This window comes from Dinoponera quadriceps, unplaced genomic scaffold, assembly GCF_001313825.1.
Source record: "Dinoponera quadriceps isolate SergipeBrazil2010 unplaced genomic scaffold, ASM131382v1 scaffold616, whole genome shotgun sequence".
Lineage (NCBI taxonomy): Eukaryota > Metazoa > Arthropoda > Insecta > Hymenoptera > Formicidae > Dinoponera > Dinoponera quadriceps.
Window position 1 is genome coordinate 1,257,017 of NW_014555184.1, and position 21,245 is coordinate 1,278,261.

The 21,245-nt window shown below is 45.4% G+C and overlaps 1 protein-coding gene across 1 annotated transcript; it reads right to left on the minus strand.

Annotated features, from left to right (window-relative positions):
- Window positions 1-5,809: 5,809 nt before the first annotated feature.
- Window positions 5,810-17,053, minus strand: LOC106743237 (transcription factor Sox-9-B-like). Its single transcript, XM_014616875.1, has 5 exons — window positions 16,288-17,053; window positions 13,897-14,043; window positions 8,162-8,495; window positions 7,708-8,009; window positions 5,810-7,568 (listed from the first exon to the last, which is right to left on the minus strand). Exons 1-5 carry the CDS (start codon window positions 16,464-16,466, stop codon window positions 7,310-7,312), a joined length of 1,221 nt encoding a protein of 406 aa, XP_014472361.1. The 5' UTR covers window positions 16,467-17,053; the 3' UTR covers window positions 5,810-7,309.
- Window positions 17,054-21,245: the final 4,192 nt, after the last annotated feature.

Below are 21,245 nucleotides of genomic sequence, written 5' to 3' on the forward strand. Positions count from 1 at the left end.
ACGCTGCATCCCGGCATCGTGCTCTTGCAACATGACCCCGAAAGACCTCTCTATCACGCTCGCAGACAATGCGACGGTGATAATTTCCGTTTGCTTTTTTTTTTTGCTCCATCGAGAAAGCGAGGGAAGCACCGTACGAGGGACAACGATAAAAACCTTTGATGCGACCGCGTTTAACGGCTCCGTTGATGTCCATCTCGACGATCCCTCCGATACCCACGAAACCGATAACGCCGCATTTAGCCGTTCAACGGTGGACCGTATATATGATGTAGACGATTGCGTAATTAGGTCGATTCGTCGGACAAAACCGAGCTCCCCCGTGCGTTTTTTCCACCCTAGTTGAATCGGTTTCGTTATCACGGTAGTGTAACGTGTGATGCCCACAAAGAGGTCAATCACCGACGGCTCGTGCAATCGTCGTTAATGTCGCCGATGGATGTCGCAATCCAAACGCTATTTTCCTCGTTACAGTTCGCTTTCACGTCATTATTTAGCGTTGAACATATCAATTACGGTCTAATTACGAACTATGTTTAATGCCAAAACGAAACAATCAGGATGACCAGAAAGAATTCGCAATCAATCACCGCACAGTAGTGCTAAAGTAGACGTCACGCGCGCGTTTCGTATAAAAGCTGAAAGTATCCGAGTGAAATCTCACACAATCATTCTTATCCAAGCTAGCAGTAGTCATATTTTTGTCCCTTTGCGATTGGGATGTTTTATTCATAACATTTTTGTTTAATAATTGTATATATTTGTATCTTTGACAGGACTTTTTCTGTCGAAGCAGTACAAAACAAGTGATTAGGCTTGGATAGTAATTTAATTTAATCATCAATTTGATCGATGCGTCTTTCGGGAATTTCGTTCGTTGGCTTGAAAAGGCATGCGCACGTCACATCGCCGATAACCAGTCGCGCAACAATCGAGTTATAAATTATAATAATAGCCGAGGACATTGTAATCGGAGCCGCAATTAGTCTCAGTCGGCACTGGGCGACGTAAGAGTGGGGAGATCGGTTTATTGTGTTCGACCGTTATCGAGGTAATTTTTCATCACGACTTCCGATAGAAACTCCCTCGTCTCGCTCGCTCGTTTGCGTCTCCGCAGAGGAATGTTTTTGCGTCTACGTAATTCCGAGAAAAAAAGAAGAGTGAAACGTCAGATTTCTTATCGGTATCGCCGTTAAATGACGATTACGGCTTGTAGGACATCGAACGTTAAGTTTGATGAAAGTCTTTGAAGAAGAATGATTATTTATGACACCGCACGTTACTCCGTCCTAATGTTCGATATATATTGATCATTATGAAAAATTTTATTAACCGAAGACGTTTGCTTATTTGTTGTATATATAATCGTCTTTTTGTAAATGTTTTGTAAACTTGAACTACAAATTTTTCGAAATTGCGACTTTGCTTCTTTGTTGCAATTGATTGATACTATTATGCAATAATTTCTGGCTGTTTGTATTGATTGGTTGTTGTGCAGACTTTGTAATAGTTCAGAGACGTATTATCGCATCGGCAGTGAAACGTACAAATCTAATCGCCCGATCGTTGGAACCATCCATTAGAGTCGCAGGTATCGAAGCAAAAGTCGTAATTCATCGACCGACGGATCGACACGTTTCATAGGATTCGATTATGAGGACTCGAACACGAGACGAATCAATGGGCCACGTGTCGGTATCGAATTTCAAAAGCTTCTTAAAACCGAGTCCGAGAAGTGAGACGTACCTGCTGCGTGTCACGGTTCTACGGTTCGCCCGAGTCGCCTGTTGTGGCAAGAAAAAAGGATCAAGAGAGAAGGAATTTTTTGCGTGTAAATGTCAGCCCGTTATTGCGACGTCTTTACACTCTTAAGCATGTATCGCCTGGTACCTCCAAATTTGAGGTATTTATTTCTAAATGGAAACGACAGCAGGTACATTAGCACGAAATACACGAAGAAATGATAAATATAGCGATTCGATCGGAGTTAAAGTTTCTTATGAACTCTCGATACTTTTGTTTATCCATTCCGTTTCCCGTACATATCTCGCACATCATTATTGTTATCTTTATTGGGCAGTAATGTTGATTTATCATATGAAATCAACGACGAATGTCTGGTATATACTCAAATGGCGGGGCAACTGCTAATCGCTATTGTTAGGCTCAACCCAAATACGCAATAATACGTAGAATTTGAAAATTTCATATTAAATTTTACGAAGTAATATGTTTAACCTATATCGGAAGAGTGTTTTAACGAAAACGCAACGACAGTGGGAGCGAATTGAAATATTTTACCGCGATATATATGTATGTAAGTTTCGATGTCTTCTAACTCGAGCGATTTCTGTCAGAAAGACTGGCATGATAAGCACGAATATTCACAGCGCGATATCGCACCGTCTCTAGTATTCACAAATACCTACGCGCGTGATACTTTAGTACCACGATACATACCACGGTGGATACTCGCTCCTTGTCAGCCATACCAGTCGAGAGTCACTCACGAGGAGAGCGCTTGAGACAGTGCAGAAGGCCTGGCTTCTCCTCTCGTTCCTTTCTTTCATCCTCCACCTTAGGTGACGTCTCGCACGGCTTTAATCGTTTTTCTATCCGAACAACTTTCGGAGCAGCGCACACAACGTAATCCTTTCGACGGGAAACTCTAGTTTTCCAAGACACTCGAAAAGAAGACTAGCGAGTGACTTGACCGCAACTGGAGGAAACATTGAGAATCGTTAGAGATCGAAAATTTTGCAAATAAGAAGGCACGCGAATGGAAAATTTTCCTTCTACGTTAATTCCGCATGTATTCTGCTAAATTTGAGGGACTAATGGAGGGAATTCGATACATACTATTGATTCACTCTGAAGCCACAAATGTGTTCACTTGGATACGAATTTCCAGCCGCGATGCTGAAGCGCGCGCTCTTTCGGTGGACTTATCCTCTTATCTCGCAAGTGAAACGCGCAATTACATTAATTACGTTAATGCATCATCGACGTTGGTAAGTAAGTACCGTAAAGAAAACCGTACAGAAAAGTGGAGAAAAAAGAAGACGGGACGCGTAGGGAGGACCGTCGTTTCCAGACGGCGTCTTCTCGTATCTGCCATCAGCGTTGGACGATGCGGCGGTAAATTCAAGACCTATAAAACGTACAAACAGACAAACTTCTTTCCGAGAAGCTACCGCCGCGTATCGCGGATCACTCGCTGCCAAATGCCAATTATCTTTACTCGCCGCTGGCAATTAAGACGTGCCTCGGACGTCACTCCGAGGGGAGAAAAGGCGGCCGCCAAGGGACGAAAAAGTTATAGAATTTCGTCGAAACGAGAGTGCCGGATGGATATATATTAATCAATGAATAAATTCGCGAAACACCCCATGAAAGTATTAATACGTACGAAAGCTCCGTTCAGTCGCGTATATACACGTATCACATATCTAGAAAGTCCGTTTTCCACGAGATTAAAATTCCTGTGCGCGCACCCCTTTGGTCCTTATCGGGGTAAACTTGTATTATGTACCTAGGTGCGCGGTTTATCGATATCTATCGCGTAATTACCATGGTAACGTCACGATAAACCGCTACTCGTATTTGACTTGCTATTAACCGTCCGCGTCCACCTCTATGGGTATGCGGTCTCGTCTAGTTTCACACGTGGTGATCCCGCTTAGTGTGTACCGAAAGAACGGCCGATTAGATTGGCTTCCGGCTGGGCCCAGGAAAGAGGTGTCGCGTTTTCAGCGATCTAGAAACGACGCGTCGTACGGGCGAATTCAATTTCGGCGAATCGGTGCAGCAATCCGAAATGATCTTTTAAATGGCCCGCTAATTAGAGCTATAATCGCGCTCCTCTCTTTCTTATCTATCATATGTACACAATCGTGGTTCTCTCTCATAAATCTCTCGCTCAAGTCTTAGAGAGAAATATCGGCACGAAATCAAAGGTTTCGCAGTTGGTTGGGACCGAAAGCTTCCTCGCTGTAATCACAACAGTCCTCGCGTGCCACGAGGAAAGATTTCGATGAATGGATAGTAAGGCGATAACATGTAGCCGCCGCGCAATCTCTGAACAGCTGTAAAGCTTTACAACTCTTTATTCTCCGGTGCGCTGAATGGCCGAACTGTCGAAAATTTTATCGATACCATCGAGCCTGCTCAAACATTTGTTCATCGTACGAAATGTCAACGCACTCTGCCCGAGGTCGTACTCTCGCAGAAGGGGAATGTCCTTTATTCGGGAGGAGCACACGTACTAACAATACTTTGTTGGATATATTTAATTAGGAAAAAAACGCTCATCTTGACATTTTCGCGTACCAAAGGAATGAAATGAGATCGCTCTTAGAGTTTCGATACGTCAAAGAATCGACCGCTTGTACGTTTCGTGTCAAATTATTTTCATATTTCTGTCAACTTTCGTGTCTTTTCTTTTTCTTTTTCAAGACTATCGCCGCAATCTAAACCGGGAAAAATTAACGAGGATACTTCCAAGACCTCCAGGAAGCACCCGGAAGTCGTTCATTTTGCCTCCCAATAAATCGAATAAAGCGAGGAAATTAAAATAGATAAAACGTAAATAGCGGCTCTTTCCGACACCCACCGGTCAGCTTCAATGGACGGTATTGTTGCGTTTGCGTCACGATTGTTTCTCGGGCGCTTCACATCGTCCTTTTCACGGAATCCTATCGTGCCGGGGTCAATTTTCGTAGCTTGATTATTCCGTGGATTATTATTTTGTCACTCGTGCCGCTTTATCGAAATCACGCTGACTGACAACGATACGGAGAAAAAATCGTACGACGAGATGGAAGAGAACTGACTCTCGTCAATTTGGTCCGTTTCTCTGACGACGAAGAGGAAAAAAGTCAGCCGGCTCTAACAGAAACTCATCGTGAACGACGCGACTGCGAGTTATTTTTATCACTCGAGTGTTGTATTTATCGCGGCCGAAAATTGACTCGGTAATTTTATACCATTGAATCGAAGTGAATCTACATGTAATAACATGGAATTATCCGTCGCGCGTATTGCCGCCAAAGAAGAACATTTATTTTACGTGGAAAATATTAATTATAGGAAAGGAACATGCGTACAATGCACACGAAGTTTACAAATGAATCCCAAACTCGTGAAATACAAAAAAAGAATGAAATCTAAGTACAGCAGCGAATATCCGCCGACTCAAACGTGTCAAAAATATACGCGCGCGCCCAGCAGCGGCGTTTACACGCACGCCTCCTCTCCTTTTAATCTCTCGAGCACGGATAAGTGGCATAAAAGTCGCGACATTCCCACGTTCCACGCTGAACGGATTTCGATAAGCCTTGTTTGCTCAACGGCGACCCAGAGAGAGAATGGTCCATTCGCACTTTTCGGGTCGTTAAAAGAGGGAAGTAAAGGGCTAAACAAATATTTGAGGCGCGTTGTTACGTGTGACCTAGTCCGCGTGCTATTTCGCTTAGCTACGTCGTTGCAAATATCACCTAAGAAAACGATAAGAGAGCGCGACATCGACCTTTTTGCCTGGGAACTTGGCTAGCTTCGGGAAATCAACCCTTTCCCTCGTAGAAAATTTTGATCTCGGAGTTCTGTCGCGAATCGTTTCTGTTTTCTGTGATGGCACAGATATCAGACAAATTTTCAACGTACGAACAAACAATTACACGTATAAATGCAGAAGAAATATTTATAATATCCGGGAAGTTGGGAGTGGAGAGAGTTAAATACGTCGATTATAGTCTCTTGTTGCTTTATTACTACAAATTAACATATATCGCACTTATAAATTACAGCTTAATGCTCGCCTTTGAACGTGCAAGACTACGTCGAAACGTTAATCTATCGATTCTTCGTAACGTGGTGAATAAATATCTAAGTACAAAAGCGCAGCTCGCTCTCTCTCTCTCTCTCTCTCTGCTTGTTGGCATAACAACTATTAAGTGTTAATAATGTATAATATACGCGATCTACGTATTTTAATATGGATCTATCTGTAAGCTCGTGTACATTACCGAACGCTCGATGTCAGGCTGATTTGTGGTCTTCGATACACCGATTGTCCCCGATTCGATCAATTCTCGTAAACGGAAAACGGCAATTTCATCCAATCTTTTTCTCCCGGGGCGCGATCGTCGCCAAGATTTCAACGACACAACGCCCGAAATACTTCGAACTCGCAAATCGCCAGGCACATTTGTTGCCACCCTCGATCGTGTTTCAGCGGTTTATTTGAACGAGACGTGCGTGAGCGTGCCCGCTGCGAACCGACCGATCGACGGTTTATAGCGTTCGCGCGTCTCAAACGTCTCGCGCGCGTCTCGCACGTACATATATATATATATATATATATATTATTACATTCGGAACGCGTCGGGGCACCGCGTGTATATCGAGCGGCCTGTTTGTTTGGCCTGAAATTCTGCGCTTTGGAATGGCCGGCTGTCATGGAATGATGTCATGGTGAGTAGCAGCGGCCGCGCCTCGTCCACATAGTAGAGACTCTCAAGCCGGAGAATGGCCAATTCGCTCCCGGTCGATTTCCATAACGCATTCATTTCAAAAGCGATTAAACGTTCAAGAGTGACGTCTTGATAAATACCACGATAAACCATTTATATCAATTTAGCACTTGTTGATGAAAAATGCGCAGAGAATTTGAAGATTTCGCTCAACTTTATAATTCGACTGATAGCTTGTACGGAAGAAAAAGACCGGTATTTATAAATCGGTAAACAAAATTGGCTCTACTAAAGATTCGAGAGTCTCTCGTAGTTGATTTGTGCGGACCAGTGTGCGACCGACCCTTCACTTTCCTCGATCAAGTCGGGCGAGGAAAGACATTTGTCACGAATTTTGTTCATATTTCCGGAATATATATTCACAATAATATATAAATGTTATATTATGCTCTTTTACATACTCTTCGTTGTTTAAAATGCGCGAATTAGACGCGACAGACTCCTTCTTATTTGGCTTCTTTTAATTACTTTTGAGAACGATTCATACGAGTTCGCGTGTAATCGTCATGATACTCGTTACGCGGAATTGGAGCGATAAGATTCTAGCTTTGGTCGCAAATTTCCAGAAAAACGACTCTGTAACGCTTACAAAGTGTCATATATATATATATATATTGATACTCTCCTCTCTCTCTCTCTCTCTCTAAATTCGCAGCGCTGATAACGCTGGATTTGGATTTTTAGCGAATTTGGCATTCATTCATTTCTCGACCTCGGATCTAAGAGATGCGTCGACAAGTCCGATAAAATAACGAGCCGTCGTTGTTTACCTCATCGGTCTACATATAATTCGGCCACGTCTCGATGCCAGGTACGTAGCGATGATACTGCGCGTAGGGTGCGGACACGTGCGAATGTGCCATCTGCGTGGTCGAATGATGCGCATTATGAGCGGCGGATATATACTGGACTGGCGGAAGAGGCGGCTGTAGTTCGTGATACCTCACCATCTCCTGTGTCCTGTCGTCCCAGGACACCTCCGCGACCGCTTGTTCCGAACAGTGGCGCTTGATCGGTCTCTCGATCTCTTCCTCGTATCTGTAAACGGAGATGTGCCCCGGCATCCCGTAAATCGCGAGTGAAACGCAGAATATTCGTGGACGAACTCTTTTTATCATAGCAGTCTCGCGTTATTCCCTTCTTTTCTCTCATCTCTTCCGAAATGAAATGGTCTCACCTGTTGAGTAACCATTGCGAAGCGGTGGTGACTTGCACGGGTGGATACTGATGTATCGGTGCGGTTTGGGGTGGTAGATACTGGTCGAGTTCGTTGCTCTCAACCTGCTCGCACTCCTGAAAATTCACCGGGAGATTCAGACCGAGCCCGCCCAACGTGCCGAGACCGTTTTCTTCGCCGGGCAGACCGTCTCCGACCTCGATGTATCGAAGATCGACGGCCGGCTGATGCGGCGACTCGCTCGACGGCGTGCTCACCAACTCCTGATAGTATACGGTGTTGTTCTGCTGAAGCTGATTGTTCTGCGCATCAAGTATTTTCATCTCGCGCGACGTCGCGATAATTAGCCAATATAAGATTAAGAGGGACGTAAACGATCGAATTTATCGTCGAGTCGATAAAAAATTTCTCCCTCTCTAGTTGCTTTATTAAACGCGAAGGACACACGTGATACCTGATTGACGTAGTGTTGTCCTCTCGGAGTCGTAGGTGGGGTCGGCGGTGAAAGACCCTGACTGGGTGTCGTGGGTGGCGAAGAGCTCACGCCGCTTTGCGGTGAATTAGGCCCTTGAACGCCCCTGGGACTCATGTCCTCCTGCTTCAACGATCTGGACACGCTGAACGTCACGTTACTCTGATTTCGCGAGGGCGAGCTCTCGCGACCGGAAGGTCCGTTCTGTTTCCGACGTCGGGGCTGGTACTTGTAGTCGGGATGCTCGCGTTTGTGGATCACGCGCAGCCGATCGGCCTCCTCGATGAAGGGTTTCTTATCGTTGTCAGAAAGGAGCCTGCAATCGGTCGCGTAATCAAAACTCATTACTTAATTACATCGAAAGCCCTTTCGAATTTTTCGTCGAACGATCTCTCACTACTGAAGACGTAGCAGGATTAAAGTCGTGTCACTTTCTCGATCGTTATGTTCTAAGACAAATCTGCGATTTCTGAGGTAGAATTTCCGGAATTTTGAACTTTTGTATCAGGGACATATAATAACTGAAGAGGTAGCAGGAGTAAAGTCGTATCATTTTCTCCATCGTTATGTTCTCCTAAGACAAATCTACGATTTTTGAGGCAGAACTTCGGGAATTTTGGATTTTTGTATCAGGAACATATAATAACTGAAAAGGTAGCAGGAGTAAAGTCGTGTCACTTTCTCGATCGTTATGTTCTGCTAAGACAAATCTACGATTTCTGAGGTAGAATTTCGGGAATTTTGGATTTTTGTATCAGGAACATACCATATGCTCAACCGCGTAAGATTTTCCGAGCGACACATTTCTTCGCGTCCAAACTGACCGAAATAGTTGGGGAAAAAAGAAATGCATCTCATTAAATTTATCGGGGTTGAAAGAAAGTTGACTGAAAAATTGCACCAAACTTAGTCAATTCGTAGAATTGATAGAGAGAGAGAGAGAGAGAGAGAGAGAGACTCGAAGAATACAGAGTCAGGTAATATGTGAACGAGATAATGTGAACCTGCTGCGATTAGGCCGAACCCTACTTGAAACTCGAAGCGTCACTCTGTAAGGGAACGTGTCCCGATAAATCCGTGGGGCAATTTTCACGAAGTCGTAAAATCTGTCGTCGTCTCAGCTTGATTCACGTTTCTCTCGCGTGCACTTGGACATGCGCCGGTCCCGCTACTCGGCATCAGAAGAGTCTCGAGCGCAGTTTCCATCGGTCTCTCTCGAGAAGTCGAAATGGGAGGTCTGGTTAGTGTTTCTGGACGCGTTAAGTCCCGAAGGCGCGCACGTCCATCGAAGCGGACACGACTCGGTGCATTATAGTCCTTAATGCTCTATGTTTATATTCCCACTGGGCTCGTAAACTGCTGCTGATAAGGTTTTCCGGTGTAATAGCGCGTCCGAGAGAGATCTCGAGGATTTCCGTCATATCAGTGATTTTTATGCAACATTCATATTCCTCACTCTTAAAGATGTGTCGTTTTACTTTTTTTCCCCTTTTCAAGAGAGATAACATGACGTCTTCTTGTTCATGTGTAAATCTTATCTTTTAGCTATCAAAATTGCTCTTTAATAACTTTTTAATAAGACTCTTTTCAATGTAGCCTTTGCAATGTAGCCGATTATCTATCAGCGTCAAGTGTGAAAAAAAAAATTGTTGTCAGTAACAATTGTTATTTAAAGATGCTCCCGTACCATCACAATACACCGGCATAACCGAAGTATATTCGCAAACTCGGCATTTAAATCCCACGACAGGGAACCGAGCACTCGAACGTTTTGACACACACGTTGAAGTATCTCGAGCTTAACCGATGACGTTTTGTCACTGACAGAAAGAGAAAGGGAACGACAGGCAGAGAGAAAGAGAAAACCCATCTGGTCAATGGGCTCTGCCACGAGCTTTTTTCACCGGTGAATGCCGACGATAGGCGAGAGACTCAGCCACCCTTTTTCCTCGCCAGATGCAACGCAGGGTCGGTCTGCCTGTCGCCTACGAGGTTACTACTCAAATTTTCTTCCGTAGGGGTCCACGACATTTCGATATGGTCGGCGCGATTCGATCTCGAAGAATCTTTCTTTTCCGGAGTATTCCGATTAAATCATCACTTTTGAGTAATATTTGGCGGCGGATCGACAAATCACCGTTTCGAATCTTTCCTAAAACTTTTAATTAAACTGTCGAAACAACGATTATGCACTTTACACTGCGCATAAAACATACGTACTTTGAAATATTAATAAAATTCGTTCCTTCTATTATATTTACAACGCGAAATTCAGAGATAATATATATCCATAAGTAAGAATTAACCATAGATGGAAGGTTTCAGTCATCCGAAACGGTAATTTGCATTTTCGCTCGATAGTGTTGCTACCACGTTCCTCGGAAAGACTCCCGAATCGTAGGAAAGCCGGTCGTACGGAGGAATCGTTTCTTCCGGGAGATAAGACGGATTTACCTGTTCTCGTCACGCGCTATTTGCGAGAGAAGGCTCGGGGAGCGGAAGGGCAGGTTCGGAACAATTCACCTGACGGGCACAAGGCGCTTATTGTGGTCCCCCGGGGGCCCTTTATCTATCCGGCAGGAACCGGCCGGCAGCTGCGAGCACGCGCCAAGGATGAACCGGGGGATATCTGTTTTCTTTTTGTCGACAAACACGTAACGTTTGGTATCCACCGAATGGCGATACGTTTCGAGACGAAGCGAGGAAAAAGAGAGAGAGAAAGCGCGAGAAAAAGATTTATTTCCAGGGACTACACACCTGGCCTCTTATCAGGATTGACGCCAGGGTCCGTAAGGAGTCGCGGCCAACGACGATGGTCGATTAAAATTCTTCGACCGGCGAAAGTCGAAGGACCCATCTTGTTCCGTCGCGTCGCTTTTTTTACGTCCCATTCCAATGCTTATGCAAATTATGTAAAACTTCGCGAATCGACGTTATCACAATTATGTCGCGATCACCCGTGATATAAATGAAAAATACATTCTTCTTCTTGTTACAAAGCACCGCGAGATAATCGTGATTTATTCGTAAGGAGATCTGCTTCATATCAACTTGTCGCTAAACCGATCGTAAACCAATCTTCGCAATCACCGTCGAACGTGGCGTCTTATCAGCCTCATCGGTTCGCAGAGCGAGTCCATCCGTGTAGCAATCGCTCTAGTACTGTGTTCATTACCAAAGATGACTGTATCGTTCGGATATCCCCTGCCGTCGAAGCGGCGGCACAGACATCTCGATCACCGCCGATTAATCGTGCAAATACATTTGTTTACGCGCGATCGTAGAGATTCGATTTGGCTAGTTCATTCGCGCGTACATGAGGAGCCTTGGCACGAAAATATCTCTCGCGTTCTCGGACCAGAGTGTTAAGTGGTACTAGGTCCATACCAAAAGGTGCTAAATAATTACTTTTTAAGAGCCGAAACGCGCAGGTCAACGAATCCTGTCTCAAGGCCCTTTCTTCCGAAACAATCAGGATTATACATATTCCTTCGACTAATTAATTATCACATACATTAATTGACGTTGATTTCTCTTAGAGAAAATCTCAAAGAATTATTCTAACGAGATCAGAATAATCGGTGTGAATTTAACGCTCAATTTACTCAACAAAAGTCTTCGACATAGTTTATTAAAAAGTCAAGGTAGAAGATATTTAAAACTTAATGTTACTCTCGAATATTGTTTATACTCGTTTACATCTCTTCTTAATACTTTGCATCGCAAACGTTCGTCGAAGCTAATTTTGAGCCTTTTTAAATATATCGGAATAATCGATATCATTCGAAAGAACATCGTCTGCATCGCGTACATGATAACCGCACGATTTCCTTTCGCATCTTTCATGTGCGCAACAATACACGAATAAAAGCCTTCTCGATTGCACGTACTTTAGGAAAAAGTCGAGACCGAGCGCGTGTGGTCGACAATTCGGCCAATGTTTTACGCGACGCTCGTGATTGCTTGGCGTCCAGACCAATCGAATATTTGCACCTTCAAGTCCGCCATTTTCTTGCATTGGGTGCGCTTTTCATTGGCGAAACAGCTTAGTTTTATCTCGCCGCGAACGAATTACGTCGTTCAACATTTTAACATTGTTTCAGCCGATTGGCTAAAAATTGGTATCGGTACGATGGAGATTTCTCGCTCAGCAAGCCTACGAGAGACGTTTATGGAACAGGGTGTTTTCCGATGAAGTTACCGAGGAATTTAACGTAGTTACAGATGAGACCGGATCATCGAGAAGAATGTTCGGTCGAATGAGCGCAATAATTTGTTAAAATGATCAATCAGCCAAAAGAAAAAGAAATACGAGGAAGTTAACGAATATCGATCGAATGCCATTAGGTATTTTGAGGTGAACCAAAATATTTGCGAAACTTTCTTCCGCATCTGATTATATTCGATAGTAGATGGCTCGAATGAAAATAATCAACATTTGACTCCGTCGATGCGCGTGTATTCACGAACTCTCTGTTAGCTATAATTCTCGCTACACGTTAGGAAAAATCGACTTTTAGTGCTCGACAGTTTTTTTGTCATTGTTATTTTTCGGCAAAAGCTCCTCCGTGACAATCGTACGGATATCGATCTTTAACGATCGGGCCGGAGTATTATTAAATGATTCGCGACGGGGTTCCTTGTCGGCGCGTCCTCTGATGATCGTTTATATGGCCCACTGGGGCACCTCGTTAGTCCCAACCAGGAAGCGGAATCGTCTACGAGTCATTCTGAAGCCTGCGGATGTGTCGCGTGCTTTTTATTCGAGTTATCTTGTGCAATACTAATTATATATGTTTCAATATCCTTCCGATTTCATACGAGCCTTTAACTTTAAAGTAAAGTAAAGTTTATTCGGCTAATATATTGTCAATTTAACTGAATAAGTCCTAGGACGTAAATGAAAAAAATCCGCGCACGTATGGGAAGTTGTCACGAATTGTAACTGGTTATAAAAGAGTGCCGACGTCACGCAACGTGTGCTCCCCGTTACACATGCGCGACCCGAGTTCACGGGTCTCGAGAAGCAGGAACACTTGTACCACGTGCAGCTTAGGCGCCACGTGGTACGTACATGCCGCTGCTTCTACGAGTAAAAGAAAAACTAGGAATATTCGCGAATTCGGGCGTAAAAATAGATCACGTACGAACAAGTGGCCGCGAGAACGGAAACTCTTCGACTAGCACTTCTTCCCTTTTTTCTTCCCTTTTTTCTCAGTCGACGTTTAGAAATTAATCGTTACGTCTGTAATTGTGCCAGTCTCTCGACGAAAATTGCACTCGAACGAGCGAGTTCAGTGGGCGCGAGCGACGTTGGATCAACGATAAGCACCACAGGTGGCGTCGAATCAACGGCAGCTGAAACGATCAACCGATTTTTTAGAGACTCGCGCGATTTTCTCCGAATGCAAAGATCAGCGAGCGCGATTCTTTCACATGGCTGGCCGCCGCCTGGCGGCGAGCTCGCCTGTGTGAATCGGGTTTATCAGATCGGGAGCGGAGAGGCATCCGACACGTGGTGCCGATTAATTTTATCGGAACAGTGTCTTTCCGCCCGAACGTTACTCGCGTCGGTTGCACATGACTACGTAATATCGCTACTTTGTCTTAGCATTTTCTCCGATTTACTAACGTGAAAGTATATATTTCGTCAAAATGGGATAACTCGTCAAGCCATATACTACCATTGACGCGACAAAGGAGAAGAAAGTACTTGCCGCCATAGTTTTCCTAGCGTTTTCGACAGCTCGGCATTGTGAAGCTGAGGATACTGATCAGCCAGTTTTCGCCTCGCAGCTTGGGCCCACACCATAAACGCGTTCATGGGCCTCTTGACATGGGCCGCTCTTTTGTCGCCGGAACCCCTGCAATTCGAAGACATTATCTTCATTGGAAACGATATCTCTCTACACATTTACGCGATCATCTCGTGAAATTTTCAACGCATTTTCCATCGTGTATGCACAACGACAGGATCTCACTCGGTAAAAATATATAAGAGCGGAGCGGATTTTGACAGCTCCCTCTCTCTCTCGTCGACGGATAATCTGGTGACTTGCAGAAGAAAATAACCAGAGGCGATGGGCACGTATATACATGCACACATATACCCGGGTTTTGCTACCCCCCGGGTCATCCCGTGCGTTTAAAACCGGCCTTAAAATAACACCGTGGCTGCCGACGTGTGACGGGTAGGAATGGACGTATCCCTTTCTTTCCGAGAAGATGACTTCATAAAACTTTTGCCCCGTCTAGCCCGGGGATCGACGTGACTGACGTGATTGCCGCCCTCCCTGTTTTTCTTTTTACCTTTAATCGAGGATTCTTTAAGGACTCTGCGCGCGACCGCGTTCAAGAGCGCCCATACGGCACGCGAGATAATTTTTCATTGAAAATTGTTGAGAGCTCTCGTTTGGAGATAACTCGGTAGCAACAGGATCTATATAGGTTCGATCGGCCCTGAGATTACACGGGGATAACGCGCGCGTAACGCGGGTGAAAAGGAGCTCCACCGTCTCAAGGATTCGAAAGCGGTCCCGTATATTTCGGCCTCTTTGAAATGAGAGGGGCGTTAAATCCGTGTGTAAACCCGCGGAGCCGTTGGTAATTAGCGTGGGCCCACTAACGAGGGTTTTCACGGCGCTCCTCCGTGGCGACGCGTCACGACGCGCGCTTTACCTCAATACAGGCAAAAAACACGTCTCCCATACGATGAGTATAGGCGTGGTGTGTAAAGTGCAACAGAGGGAAAAGTCGGTGTTGCGTCAAAGAATCTAGATGTACTCCCTTTATCCGCGAATATATTTTTCCCTCGAAACTATTTTCTCGGACGTTTCTCTTTCTCTCTTTTTTATCGCCGGCAAATTAATAGTCGCACCGTGGCGACGCGGTGGACTTCATGGGAATTAAAGAAAAAAACGGCCGATTTTATCTCGCCGGGAATAAACACCACACCCTGCAGCCACCCCGAGATAACCCCGTAATTGAGGGTTAGCGATAAGCGCGTAACGATACGTGATTTCCGTCGCTCTCTCTCATCTGACCGCGCATGTACCTAGCACAATCGTCGTTTCCTTCAACTCTTCCGACGTCTTATCGGCTTCTCCCGGAAATTCTTGCCACGCATCCACCGAGGCCGCATGATGAAATTGTCAGCGACGAATCGAATGAATAAACACGACAAGTGAAATTACGATGAAATATCGCTAATTTGTGTGTTATCTGATTCGCGTTAACGTGAAACATCACGTTGATGAGCGGGCATTTCAACCTCCCGATAAATTTTCCTCTGCTATGTGCAAAGAAGAGCGCAGAAAGAAATATCCCGTCGCGGAAATTAAAATCGCAGCGAGCCGTCGCAGATCTTCGGAGCGTTGCACAATTTTCCGCGAATCGAGGTCGCGCTCGATTTTATCGAGTTCGCCGCGATCTAATAATTTTCTTTTTTTTCTTTCCGATCGCACAGCATGACGAAGAGGACAACCCGCTCCTTTTCGCGATTATAGAAAGAAGCCGGGTTTTTTCCTTCCTTCCCGGCTATTTTAAGGTCGTCTCGCTTCCCACGATCCACGAATGGAGCAGCACGACGTTCGAGCGTAACGCGGCGATCGGGCATTAATTAGCCAATTTGCGTTAATTGGCGACCGAGGACATTTTTCCGCGAGTCGCGTTTCCCAGGCCGAGGAAACGAGTGCGTCATAATTGAGTTAGCGTTACGTATTTTTAAGACCGCGCCACGTTTTCTCGCCCTCTCCTTCCCTCCGACTCCGCGTCTTCGTCGTTTCCCTCCTCCTTCCTTTACGTTTTTTTTCTTCTTTTTTCTTTTCTGAACACGTACGCGTGTTAAGCCCGCGAGGCTTGTACGATACGACTCGCGGCCGTTAAAATCGCCGAGGATTGAGAACAGAATATTGATTGAAATAACATCAATTTTTCCCTATTTTTCAGATCAATATCATTAGACTACTTTATTCCTTCATACAATGAAATCACTTTTTACGCGAACGTACCGATCAATTCGTGATGGTTCCTCATTTCTTTCCGCGATTACCGAACAGAATTCAAACAAACTGTCCGAGGACAAGATGCATTTCTCTCCGAATACTTACTTGGTGGCGACGGGTACCAGGGTCCAGTCGTAACCCTGAAGAACCTTAGCGACGGCTGCGCTGATCCCCTCGCCGCCATTGGCTGTCACGGCAGCCGACGCTTTGCCATTTCCATTGATGCTATTGTTATTTCCGCCCGACGTGCCAGAGCTCTCCGGAGTGACGTCGTTCATCTTCATCCCCTTCTTGCGCGTTCTTCCGTCAACAAGAGAAAGATTCGACACTTTGTTGTCACTTTGTCATCGCTGTCACTCGCGATTTTTCACGCGACGTGATAAGAGGTGCTCGAATTTTACCGTTTAATTAATTTCGCTCGCTGTCGTATCACGCGCGATTCTCGCCTTTCTGCTCTCGTCGCTTATTCTCTTCCCAGCAGATGACCTATTACGCATGATCCTCTTCGACGAATGCCACTATTTTCAAACGCGTTACTACCGTTACCGGTATGTCTTTTATCGAGTGATCCTCCTTCGAGTCTCTCTCTCTCTCTCGGTAGATTCAAACGTTCGGTCGATCTTGACAACATCCGGTCTTTCACGCACGAGAGGCTTTATTGCCATTCAGATGTATAGATCCATTTGCTTCCGGAGCGTTCGTTGACCGGCCACTCCGGCTGGATATCGAAACTAATCGCGCCGGAGTTACATATCTTTCACAATTCACGTGTGCCACCGCAAGCCGGAGGATGGTATATCATGATGTCTCGCGAAAATACCATCCACGTAAAGGCTGAACCGACCGAGAGTTTACGTTCGCGCGGCAAACTCGCGCCGAGTTTCAAAGATTCGTGGCTCGTTGCGCGATCGGCGCTCGAGTGAGGTGGTTGTATCGCCTCGGGGCACTTTCCACCACGAGGTACCCCGCGTCTTTGGCTCGATTGAGGGCGGGGCAAAGGCAGAGCTGGTAACACTTGTTGCTCCACGTCTCGGGAGGGAGACGGTGGAAGGCGAGACGAGGAGGAGAGTTCGCCGTATCTCTGACGGTCGTCGTGGTCCCTCGCAGACTCTGGTAAACGCGGCCAAATAAGGCGGCGCACCCACGAGGTCGCACATTTCGTGCCGTTCGACAAATATCATAACGACGATACTCGATCGAATAACAAGGCATTAATCGTAAGATCATTTCAAATAATACGTTTTGTTCGATCGATTTTCATCGCGATAAGACTACGGTGGTCTTAACGCCGCCGTTATCCCAAACATCTGTTTGAAACTTTACAAATAGGGTAGTTAACCAATTGGTAAACAGTATTGACTGAAGGGATGGTGCACCCACGGTGTCTTGGCGACTGTGGGATCACAATAACGCATCGTTCGCCGAGAGATTATCCTCCCCCACCTCCCTGTCTCCTCCCACCACCGGTCATTCCATTTATATATTTAGGTGCTCTCGCCGCTCTTTACCGACAAGAAAGTTTCCATGGCTACGATATATCCTCAGGATGAGGGGAACCAATCGGGTTCCCGCTTGCTCCACCTATCATCTCTCGTTTCTCTCTCCGTCGACCGAGAGCTCGTCTCCCACGTGTAGCTCTTGGCCGTTCCTATCCTCTCTTTCTCCCTTTCGATCTCTATTCCTCCTACGCAGTTTCGTCGATTGGTCGGCTGCAATTATGACGTCAAGAGGAGGAGAATACGGACGCTGCGTCAAGACCGGTTGCACCCATGGTTGTGCACTCGTCGACCGGCCTGCGCAGCGACCGGACATTTGCGCGATCGTTCGACGAAGGTTCGGTGTCGATAAGTTCATCATTTGGGAAAGATCTGCGCAAATTCTGGACTTATTCCACCTTTGTACTGGGCTCGTTGAAAAGGATATCGAAGGGATATGAAAGAAATCAAGTGCATGCGTTACGGAGTATTAAGTTCGATTATTGATGAATCTATAAGCTTTATGACTAGGAAAACCTTTAATGGAGCCAATAAACACCCAATCAACGTTACAACAATTTCTCACTCAACGATGTATGTATATCGCACACGTTATATTGCATTTACATTGTTGAGTTGTAACATCGATATAATGTGTTTACTGCGAAATTATTCGTCATTCTCAGCTTTTTATTTCAGTAAATATTTATTCGTACTTATCTCCTCCGAATAGCCGAAAAATAGATCAGCTTTTAAATCTGCGAAGATAGTTTCACTTTGAATGTATAATTGTTGGATCAGAGAGTGCAGCTCGATCTTCTTCGTGGCCACCTATTTTACCGTAGCGATATACGAATGCTGCCAGAGCTTCGTCGGTGAAAAATGAAGAGACGATTATTTTTCGCTAGTTATTTAAAACAGTGCTTAATTTTATTATTCGCGGAAGCACTTTATGCGTACAAATTATGATATCTCTTGCGTAAAATTTTAAAGGAAAATTTTCTTTATTACTTCTTGGAAGAGAGTACGAGGGTGATGCCTTTAGATTTGTCAATTGCATGTTAAACTCGCATCTGCATATATACGAACGCGCATAAATCTTAACGTGTGCGAGTAGGTATGCTGAAGCAACTGTCTCTGGAACGCAGCGCGAGTCATTAATCAAGTCGGCTGTAATTAACGATTTCGTAAGCTTCAGCCCGGGAAGCCAGAGCGAATTAATTAGAAAGCAATAGAAATCAACTTGGTTTCACAATGAAAATTAAGCATAACCGCTATGACGAGAAAGATCCGTAGATAAGAAAAACGAAACCGCGCTCCAAGTACCGTCGGTAAATGCAAAACGCACGTCTCTCTTTACTCCCCAAAGCGGTTTATCTGATTCGTTATACCCCACCTCTCGTTGGTTTGTAACCTCGCACCCTTGATATGTAAGTCATACACCATAAGCCACCGGACCTACGGAATGCATTGATAGTGGCTTCTCGAAACCCGTAGTACATTTTCTAAAGCCGAGAAGTACATTTATCGCCTCCGTGTAAACGGAGAAAAGGTTTAATTATTATATCGTCGAAAGCAATTGTTTAATTGATTTTAATAAGTTATTAAAAAGTCGACATATCAATTGTTATTATCACATCACGGTCGCGCGACGGTTTAATCGCGATTCGAGAAAACGTATGCCGACACGCGTGTTCTCATATACACGTGTAGCTATCGGCCTCACGTACTACGCAATGACGTAGCCGGGACCGACGATGACGGCGCAGAATGTGTCGAAGCCCGCGTCTCCGTTGGGGGTCCGAACGAGTCGCGGTGCTCGCCACCCGGGGGGCTACATGTGTCGGGTACCCGGCTTGACCGTCCCTCGGTCTCGGGATCCTTTCAAGTGCCCGACGACGGCACGCCGCCGCGACCCCCAGGAATTGCTGGAATTATTATTTTATCGCGCACGATATCCTTCGTTAGCGTCCGGCTCTTTCAAGGTGATCTCTCTTTCTCTTTTAATTATAAAATCTCTCGTCATTATATTTGTATTGATCTCTCATTTTACTTGATGATAAAATACCTTTTGTACATGTTTCGCGCTCTCTCGACAAGAAAAGTTATTATATTTATTAATGCTTAAAAAGTCGAAATATCGTTAAATACTCTTTGCAAGTAAAAGTTTCTTTATCTCCGGAGACAAGTGCGCGCGCTTATACTTACGTTTCCTCGGGAGAAAACGCTGAGAGCTGCGCGGAACGTCCCTGAAACGAATTCTCGCTTACGTACACCGAGAATGAAAGGCGCATATTGACGCCACGTGCGCCCGCCCGGGATGTTTATCCCGGGAAGAGCGAAATTCCGGTTTCGTGAAATCAATATTATTGTTCCCGTCGGGCTAAATTTGCATTGCCGACGCGCGGCGCATAAGACACTCGGAGAATCTGCACGGTATCTCGACAAGAAGCGACGAGAGATAGCCGTCACGCGAAATATCTTTTGAGACGTAGTTTTCGATGAAAGAACGACAATTTCGATAAATTTGAATTGAAATACTCTGCGGATGGATGATTCGAAACGGATAGAGGGAAATCTTGAATCCGTGAAACCGTTCGAGGGTCACTTGGTTGCGCCGGCAGCAAAGTTAATCCTGCAAAGTGCGATGCTCTCTTTGATGTCTCACAAAAGCCGCCACACGGCATTGACCGTGGTTTATATATGCCCATGTATGAGCCACTGTATTTGCTAGCTCACTCATTCATTAAATTCGTTGTATAATTAGGCTCGCCGGAACGGGCCCGAAGAAGGAGGGAACGACTTTGGGGGCACTCGAAGATCACTCTGCTCTATTTTGTCGCGCACTTTTCTCTTCTTTTTCGCATTCCGATCGCGACAGCGGGCGTGTGTCTCCGTGCAAATGTGCGAGACGATATTATCTACCGCTCATCACAACGAAGAAACAAACGCTTGGAAAATATCTCGCAAGGGTTTTCCGCGGAATTTTCATCCATTGAATTTCCTTGCCGGTGAAAAAAGATATCTTCTTTCCTTCGTTTCGAGAAAATAATCTCTCTAAGGTAATTGCTCCGAATCCGTTAAATTCTAATGTCGCTAATGCGACACGCGAGCCGTGCTATTGCGAAGCAATTTGGCCGCGACTACCGCCTCGCGCGATCGGCGAGCGAGATAGCCTTAATTAATAGATTCTCGCCGTTTCGCACGACGCATTTGTGTTCGAGACGGCGCACGGCGGGATGCTAATGCCGAGTCAAACACGGAGGATGAGCACACGGTGCTTATTGTGCGCGCCGGCACTACCTGAGGTGCGTGCGTGCACACACTAATGAAACGAGAGTGCAAAGGATCTGTCGTTCGTTAAATCTTTTCGACTTTTTGTTTTCAATCCTTTGCAGAACATTTGATGACAAATTTTCAAGAAAGTCGGAAAAAAGGCACACTGAGCAGTTTTCCATTCGGGAGACCATTGTGCAAGGAAGACAGGATCGCAGGGGAGAAAAGAAAGCAAGGAAGAAGAAGAAGAAGAAAGGAGGAAGATCCTACGTGTCTCCCCACCAGAGGTAGGTGGTCCACGGAACCGCCTCC